The 8,809-nt window shown below is 57.4% G+C and overlaps 1 protein-coding gene across 1 annotated transcript; it reads left to right on the forward strand.

The window, feature by feature from the left end:
- The first annotated feature begins 1,849 nt into the window (after positions 1–1,849).
- Positions 1,850–7,783, forward strand: EDN2 (endothelin 2). The gene is made up of 5 exons (XM_005543767.5): positions 1,850–1,995; positions 2,330–2,486; positions 3,942–4,064; positions 5,366–5,464; positions 7,045–7,783. The coding sequence occupies exons 1-5, from the start codon at positions 1,932–1,934 to the stop codon at positions 7,136–7,138; spliced, it is 537 nt and encodes a 178-aa protein (XP_005543824.4). The 5' UTR covers positions 1,850–1,931; the 3' UTR covers positions 7,139–7,783.
- The last annotated feature ends 1,026 nt before the right edge of the window (positions 7,784–8,809 follow it).

Raw genomic sequence — 8,809 nt, forward strand, 5'->3', positions numbered from 1 at the left:
GATGGAAATGATTGTGAGGATTGCTCACCTCATTCCAGAAATATTCTTCTAAATTCTTCGAGAGGCACGACGTGGGAGGGCAGCGAGCACCTCACGGGGAGTCCCTTGTGCTTTGCTTGAGAGACCAAGCCACCTGCCCACTGGGTGGCCTTGGCCAGGCCCTGCTGCTCTCTGAGCCTCCTTGTGGGCAGTCCCCAGCTGACTCCCCTGTAATAATAGCTGCCTCCTGGGGTTGTGGTGAGGAAGAGTCGATAGTGCTCCAAGCACGTAGTAGGTGCTCAGGAAACATTTGTTCTTTTTTTCACAGTAGCCAGCCCAGCCTCAGGGAAGGAAGACCCTGCTGTCACTCTCCATCAGTTCTGCCAGTTTCTCCAGGATTTCACAGCTGCACGCTTGCTCTGGGCACACCCTAGGAAGATGCAAACTTGCCTGTTCCTGGTGGTCACCTATTGTCCCCTTCGTAAATGTCCAATGACAAAGGAGCTGCTGAATACAGGACCTGAGCATTGGGCATCCTGGGTTCTGTAAGTGGAAAGCCAGGTGTGTGTCTCTTCACCCCCCTGCCCTCAGGAAGCCCTCGCAAGGCCCCTACTGTGTGCAGGGTAGGTGTCAGGCCCTGCCTCCTCTGGGGCTCCGGACCTTGAGATTACAGGGGAGATAAGTGCAATGATATGAGTCAGGCCGGCATGAGAGACACAAGCCCTGGGAATTCCGAGAAATGAGAGGGCCTTTCCTGCTGTGCCTGGAGACAGGGTCCCTGAGAAGACTCCGGCAGGAAGTGGACTCTGAGCCAGGCCGGGGCAGTAACAGAGGGTGCCTGCCAGGTCCCCGAGCTGCTCAGCACAGCTGTGGTTCATCCCTACTCTCCCCTCCTCAGCAAGGCTTCTGGGCCAGCAGAGGGGCGGGAGCGGAATGCCAGCCCCCAGAGAGGTCCCCTGCCTTACTTCTTTTGCAGACAGTAGCCACCAGTGGGAGCCGAGACATCCTGTCATGGCCGGGACAGGAGACTGTTCAAGGGGCGCTTTGTGTGTGTGTCCTCAGGAGCATCTTTCAGGAAAGGGGTTTGAAACCACCTTCTTAGTCTCAAAGGAGCCTGTAAGCCAAGCAGGTGAAGTATCTTCTTGTTTTGGCCTTGTTTGCAAACAAGGAAACAGGCCCAGGAAGGATGCCCTTGGCCATGGCCGCATAGCTGAACAGCTTCTGGAAGGGACTAGAACTGCCCCAGGCCCTGGGGTGATAGGGCAGAGGTTGAGGGGGGCATTTCCTGGGTGAGGTGGGGATGAAGCAGTTCCAGGCTGGTCAGAAGTCAGGCATGAGCTGTGTCCTTCACTGAGGGAGGCAGGCCCAGAGAGGGCTCTGACTCGCCCAAGGCCAAACAGCCTTGCGTGGGCCTTTCACATCCCGCACAACAGAGGGGCATCCTCAGCCTGGTTGGCAGAGGGCAGGCAGGATAGATGGCAGAGTCTCCTCCGAGGAGAAGGGTTTTGCTCATGGAACCTCCTCCTCCACACTCACAGCCCTGGGCAAGACCTGTGGAGCAGCCGCCGAGAGAGTGAGGGAGGGGGCTCGGGGCAGCTGGGGGTGACTTGAGGAAGTCCAGCTGGACTGCGAGGGGCCCTCTGGGGACTGCCGGGGATCCTCAGGACTCCCAGAGGTGCTCCAGGCACAGAGGGAGGAGCGGGCCTTCCATCTCCCTCCCCCCTTCACTGCAGAGGCTGGGTCGGGCCGGGCGCCCGGGGAGGAGGCGGTGTCCCTGGCTCCCAGCCCACCGGTGCAGCGGGGCAGGGCTGGACCAGAAGGGGTGGGGCACAACGCCTGGTATAAGAGGCAGCCAGGGCACCAAGGCAATGAGCTATCTGCTCAGCTTAACAGCAGGACGCTGGCAACAGGCGCTCCTTGCTCCAGGCCAGCCCGCCCGCTCCGCCGCTGCTATGGTCTCCATGCCCACCACCTGGTGCTCTGTTGCGCTAGCCCTGCTCGTGGCCCTGCATGAAGGTGAGCTGCCCTGGCCTCACCTGCTGCCTACAGCTCCTGGGTCTGTCTACCTGTGTCTCCCCCTGGGGCTGCAGTGCCTCCCAAGCCAGCTGGGGGCAGACAGGGGCGGGAGCCTGGCAGCAGTGGTCACAGGGGGACGGTTCTGCAAATGCAGAGGCACCCAGGCTCCCCACGGGCTGCTGGGACTTCCCTGGGCTGGCCTGGAGCTGTTGAGCAGCAAGAGTGCCAACTCCCTCGATTATGCAAGAGGAGGGGCCCGGTGGGTCCCCCACTCCGGGATGTGCCAGGCACCCCAACCCACCTCTCCGCCTCTCTCTCCCTCCTGTGCATGCAGGGAAGGGCCAGGCTGCTGCCACCCTGGAGCAGCCAGCATCCTCACCTCATGCCCAAGGCACCCACCTGCGGCTTCGCCGTTGCTCCTGCAGCTCCTGGCTCGACAAGGAGTGCGTCTACTTCTGCCACTTGGACATCATCTGGGTGAACACTCCTGAGTGAGTATCCGTGGGGATGGGGGGCAGGGGGAGCTCTGGGGCAGGGTGTCAGGGTGGGAACTACTGGCATGCTAGGGAAGCTTGACACAGTCCAGCTCTCCCTGGGCCTCCAGGTGGGGGCGTTGGCTAATATCAGTAGTTAATTGTTTTAATTCCTGAGTGAGGACAACCTGAGCCATAAAGAGGGCTATCTCCTGAGAATTCTTAAGACAGCCTGGTAAGCAAGTGTTGGCCCCATTTTCCAGATTCAAGTACTGAGGCTCAGAGAGCTTAAGCGCCTTCCCCAAGATCACACAGGTAATCGTAAGGGTAGGCACCATCCTCGGTCAGGGAATGCCGGAGCTCACAGTCTCTGCCATGCTGCCTCTGCATGCTCTTCCAAGAATAATACGATTAGTGACAGCACCCGTGCCTTGACTATGCCAGGCTCTTTGCCAAGCACTGCACGTGCATTATCATCTCAGGAGCCCCCCATCCTCCCCATAAGGCAGGATATTCCCTCAAACGACAGATGAGAACCTGCCCTGTGCTACTGGCTACACCCGGGTGGGAGCCCAGTGCTGTCTGTTCCGCCTGCACCCTCACTGCCTCCAGGCCACTGCATACCTTCAGTTGAAGTTTCTGTGTGTGTTTGTGATTTTTTTCCCTTCCCCAAATTGCAAAAGGCAAGAGAAGCCCTGCACGTAAGCGTGTGTGAAGCTAATCCGCATCCAAACACTTGCTTAGGGCGGGAACCCTGCCAGTCCCTGCGTGTTGCGTCTACCTGGAGTCACTAGGACTCCAGCCACACCGTCTAAAATTAGCTCTGTCACTCGAAAGTGCTGGTTCAGCCAGCCACGGCCCCTGCCCTTCCCCTGGCCCACTTGATCAGACTCGGAATCTGAAATCAATCCCATCTGAACAGGCACACACGCACACACCCCACTTTCAAGTCAAGCCTCTAAGGCGCATTTGTTACCCCTCTAGGCAAGTGGGGACCAGGTGGGGGCAGCGTAGCTACGAGCCTGTGTTTACTTCTGGGAGATGGAGTGGCCGCCCTTCCTCTAGAGCTCGCTGAGAGCCTTCTTTGAGAACAGGGGGACCAGCCAGACTGAGAGGGGAGACTAGGAGGTTCCCAATTCCCAACTTCGGGTAGAATCACAGATTTCCTTCCCCCAATGCTGGGAGTTCTGACTGAGCCAAGCCAGGCCCAGAGAAGGGAAGGGTCCTGCCAAGGGCTACCAGGACCCTTGTGGAGGAGCCTGTGACTTCAGTGGTATGACTTCTTGAGGTCAGGGGCTGGTCACCTTTCACTGGCACCTGCTGGCATAGGTGGCTGTCCCAGTGGGCAGTGTGGACAGTCCCTGCTTGCCAGTGGTTGTGGTTTATTTAATCCTCTCTCTCTCTCTCTCTCTCTCTCTGTCTCTCTCTCTCTCTCCTCCCCACACCACTACCTTGCTGGCTGCCCGCCCACAGACAGACAGCTCCTTACGGCCTGGGAAACCCGCCAAGACGCCGGCGCCGCTCCCTGCCAAGGCGCTGTCAGTGCTCCAGCGCCAGGGACCCCTCCTGTGCCACCTTCTGCCTTCGAAGGCCCTGGTAGGTGGGCACCCAGCCTGCAGGGGCTTAGGGTAGCTGCAAGCCCAGGCATGCCCTGGGAAGCAGGTGTCTGGGAGACTAGCAGAGGAGCGAAGTGGCAAGTTGGGGGTGAGCAGCGACCCAGGGGCCCACAGGCTGCTTGGGTCCATGGCACTATCCCTTCCTGCAAGAACCAGTCACCCCTGGGGGCCTCCCGATGCCCAGCTCTGGGGGCTTCTGGGAACACTCATGTCCTCACTCCTGGGCAGGAGAGAGTCTGCCAGTGACGACTGAGGCAACTCAGGCCCAGAGAGGGGGCAGGACATGTCAGGCTGCACAGCTTGTCAGAAGGAGGGCCGGGCCTTGGGCCTGGGTCTGTCTGATCAAGTCCTACTGGGCTTTGGATTCCGACCTGAGGTTCAGGGGACTTTGCAACTTGCTCAGGGAAGAAATGACATCTGGAGTTGGGAAGCCATGTCACCATCCCAGGGTAGCCCCAGAGTTGCTGGGGAGCCTTTGCCATGTCTCCTATCTTACCTGAGCCTTAGTTTTCCCATCTGTAAAGTGGTGTGAGGCTTTGTTCCTTCCCTCATCCACATGGAGAATTTGGGAAAACCAAACTGGCTTCGAAGTCCCAAGCTTCTGGCCAGGCGTGGTGGCTCAGACCTGTAATCCCAGCACTTTGGGAGGCCGAGGCGGGTGGATCACCTGAGCTGAGGAGTTCGACACCAGCCTGGACAACATGGTGAAACCCCATCTCTACTAAAAATACAAAAAAACTGCTGGGCATGGTGGTGGGTGCCTGTAATCCCAACTACTTGGGAGGCTGAGGCAGGAGAATTGGCTGAACCCGGGAGACGGAGGTTGCAGTGAGCCGAGATCGCGCCATTGCACTCCAGCCTGGGCAACAAGAGTGAAATTCAGTCTCAAAAAAAAAAAAAAAAAAAAAGTTCCAAGCTCCAGTTCCCATGATGGTTTACAAGAAACTCCTCCTCTGGGGCTCCAGCTGAGGCTCCACCCTGCCTCAGTTTCCCCTGCGGCTACAGGTGGCCAGATTCTGGGAAGGCAAAAAAAGCTGCCTCTTTTTGGGGCTAAGAGCACATTCGTGGTAGCTCAGTTTTCCTCGGTCCACACCCCACCTGGAAAAGGAAAGATGCCAGGTGCACAGGGATGGAAATGGATCTGCTCCTGCAGGCCGGTGGGGATGGGGATGGGGATGGGGATGGGGATGGGGATGGGGTGGGGGCTGGGCTGGGCCTGCAGCCAGGTCGCTTCAGGGCTCTGGGCAGTCCCTCACTTGGGCCCTAATGCTATTCATGCAGGACTGAAGCCCGGGCAGTCCCAAGCCGGAAGTCCCCAGCAGACGTGTTCCAGACTGGCAAGACAGGGGCCACTAGAGGAGAGCTTCTCCAAAGGCTGAGGTGAGGGTGTGGGACACATGCACAGATTGATCACCTCCTGTATGCCTTGCACATGTCCTATATTTTCTATGCGAGGCAGGCCTGGGTCCTCACTGGGGAGCAAAGAGAACTGAGGCTCAGAGAGGGAAAGCCGCTTGCCCAAAGTCACACAGCAGTCAGCGGCATCTGGCTGACCCCAGAGTCTGTGCTCTTACCCACTGTGCTCTTCGTTACCACTAGGTCTGGAAGTGGACTTTGAAGAGGGTTTGAAGGCTCATGACTGGGAAGGACCACAGTTGTTGGTTCAGGCTGTGCAGAATGGAGCATCTCACACATGCTGGGGTCCAGAGGGGCCACCTGCCCAGCCTGCTCCCTCTCTGCTGCCCAGATTGCATGTCCTCCCTGGTGCCTCAATGTGACTCAGACCTGGCCCCTAGGAGGTGCCCATGAATGCTTGTTCAACCAAACCAACTCAAGAACAGACACTTGCACCTGCCGGGCAGCAGAGTGGCTGTAGGGGCAGCCTCTGGGGCAGGGACTGCTTGATCTGAACACCAGCCCAGCCTGGAACAAGCTTTGTGACCTTGGGTTTGCCCCTCCACTTCACCGTGCCTCTAGTTCCTATGATTTGAACAGGGGAAACAGGGAAATTGCGCCATCCATCCCCGCCTGGGGTTGCTGTGAGGTCAGATGAGTGGACGCACATGAAGTGTGTAGCCGAGGGTCTGTGCCTGTGGGAGCTGTGGAGGGGTCTGCCATTCCCACTTCTGCCACTGAGGGCTCCTCACAGCTGGCCAGGTCCCAGGACCCAGCTCAGCCCCTCAGGGATTCTCACCTTTTGGGGGCGGCAGAAAAATAGGAGAAAAGGCAGGATGGTGGGATGGACAAGACCCAACATAAACTTAAGAACTTTCTGAGAATGAAAAAAATGAGTACAAGACTTTTCAAACGCACACACTAGTGGCTTGGCCAACCTTATACTCACTTTGGGCAGTTCAGGCCTGTTTTTGTTTTACAAGCTAAGAAAGGGGATCAGAGAGGCTGAGATCGTTGCCCAAGTTTCCTTCGCTGGGAACTGAAGCCAGCCTCCTGGCTCCCAGATGAGAGTTCTTTGAGCTAGGATGTGGCCACCCACCCAGGTTCAAAGGGCAGCGGGGTGCCCTGTTTTCTGGGCTGGACTGCCTTGAGCTGGACCTCGAAGAATGAGTAGAATTTTAGCAGGTGGCATCTGGGTGAGGGGAATACACACAGCCTGGGGGGAAGAGCAGGAGCAAAGGTGCGGAAAGGTGTGGAAAGAAGTGGGAAGGCAGACGACGGGAGACCCACAGGGATGTGCTTGGCTGTCCACTCATTCTGGCAGCATTTGATGTTGAACATTAGCTCTGTTAAAGTCCTCATGTGCAGAGAAGCTTCAACGCCTGGGCTGGCCTGTGCTGGTTGTGCAGACCTTGCTTTCAGTCTATGGCTGCTCTCTGACCCCGGGGCAGCTGTGACCCCAGGATCTGGGCAAGGGTTGTAGCCCCATTGCCCCTACTCTCGTGGGGAGCTCTTGGACAGTCCATATCTCCTGAGATGCTAAGTTGACCCTTCTTGATTCCCAGGGACATTTCCACAGTCAAGAGCCTCCTTGCCAAGCAACAGCAGGAGGCAATGCGGGAGCCGCGGCCCACACACTCCAGGTGGAGGAAGAGATAGTGCCGTGAGCTGGAGGAACATTGGGAAGGAAGCCCGTGGGGAGACAGGAGGAGAGAAGTGGCCAAGGCTTGTAGACTCTCTGCCTGCTTCCTGGACCAGGGCCTTGCTCCCAGACAGCGGGACCCATTTACCAGGATTGGCACAAGCTCTGGCCTCCTCGCCCTGGTGAGGGAGCCTCCTCCAAGGCAGCTCCGTGTCCTCACACTGCCCGGGGAAGCCCTCGGCTTCTAGACTGCAGAGCAGCCTCCAGCGCTGGCTGCGGGCCCACAGCTCTGCTGGAAGGAACTGCATGGGGAGTATGTTCATCTGGAGGCTGCGTCCTGAGGAGTGTCCTGTCTGCTAGGCTACAAAGCAGGAGCAACAGTGCAGCTGGAAACACGCGTGCTTCAGCCAGCCCTGGAGGCTGGACGGCTCCCGTGGGGCTGGTGTCCTGGCTGGCTGTGTCCTCTCCAGCTTTCCCTCCCCAGAGTCCTTGCACCCTCATTCCCTCGGGACCCTCCCAGTGAGAAGGGCCTGCTCTGCTTCTCCCATCTGTATATAACTTATTTGCTCTAAGAACTTCGAGAATCCCAATTATTTATTTTAATGTATTTTTTAGACCCTCTATTTACCTGCGAACTTGTGTTTATAATAAATGAGGAAATGTACTCTGGTTTTTTGTCTTGGTCAAGGCAGGGGGTTGGAGGCTCCTCTCAAGAAGGGGCCGCTTGGAAGTTGAAGGACACAAGAAGGAAAGGGCTGGGGCAGGTGGCTGGGTTCCACTCCCGCGCTTGCTGGATGTCTCTGGCTGCTAGCCTGCCCTCTCTGGGCTTTTTTCTGTTATGTGCCTCGACAGCTACCTGCAGCTGTGACATCAGGATTCCAGGACCTATGTTCCCATCAGGCCAGTAACCAATGGCCAGCCCTTTCCCAGAAGCATGTGTGGAAGAAGCCAAGACACGAGGGTGGAGGGACTCATCACACCAGCGGCTCTGTCCCAGCAGAGGCTGACAGTAAGGCCCGGAGCAAAACTGTCCAGCAAGGAAGAAGACCAGGTGAATCCCAAGGCTGTGGGTGCCCCGTTGGTCAGTGAGGGGTGCTATGATGGAACCACAGCCTGGTACCGGCCTGGCCCCTCACCTTGGGCTTTGGACATCATAAATACTTGCTGATTGAATTCATGAGTCACCACTGCAGTGTGATGTTGAACAAACCTCTTTCAGTTTCTGAACCTCAGTTTTTTTCATCTAGAAAATGGGAAGCAATAGTCCCCGCCTCGCAGAGTTGCTGTGGACACTAAACAGAGAAGTGATGGTACCAGCCTCAGCCGAAGGCCTGACAAGAGGCAGAGGCTGCTTGTGGGGCTGGCAATGGTGATTATGGAATGAGTGGGACAGGGAAGACTATGGACAAAGGTGCTACTGTTGTGGCCTCAAAAAATATGGAAAATAAATAGAACGACTCAAAAGAGGCCAGGGGTGGCAACTCACAACTGCAATCCCAGCACTTTAAGAGGCTGAGGCGGGAGGATCACTTGACCCCAGAAGTTCAAGACCAGCCTGGGCAATATAGGGAGACCCTGGACTTCCCCTTGTGGGCTGCAGGGACCCACAAAAGCTCTGTGCGCAGCGGGGGACCTTGGCAGGGCTGGGCTTTGGAAATAATGCCACAGAGGGCCGGTCAGGGCTGAGT

This window comes from Macaca fascicularis, chromosome 1 (genome assembly GCF_037993035.2).
Source record: "Macaca fascicularis isolate 582-1 chromosome 1, T2T-MFA8v1.1".
Classification (NCBI taxonomy): domain Eukaryota; kingdom Metazoa; phylum Chordata; class Mammalia; order Primates; family Cercopithecidae; genus Macaca; species Macaca fascicularis.

Coding starts and splice junctions, on each gene's coding strand:
- EDN2 (XM_005543767.5), top strand. CDS start 1,932: ATGGTCTCCATGCCCACCACCTGGTGCTCTGTTGCGCTAGCCCTGCTC. Junction 4,065..5,365: donor TTCTGCCTTCGAAGGCCCTG/GTAGGTGGGCAC, acceptor CTATTCATGCAG/GACTGAAGCCCGGGCAGTCC. Junction 5,465..7,044: donor GAGCTTCTCCAAAGGCTGAG/GTGAGGGTGTGG, acceptor CTTGATTCCCAG/GGACATTTCCACAGTCAAGA.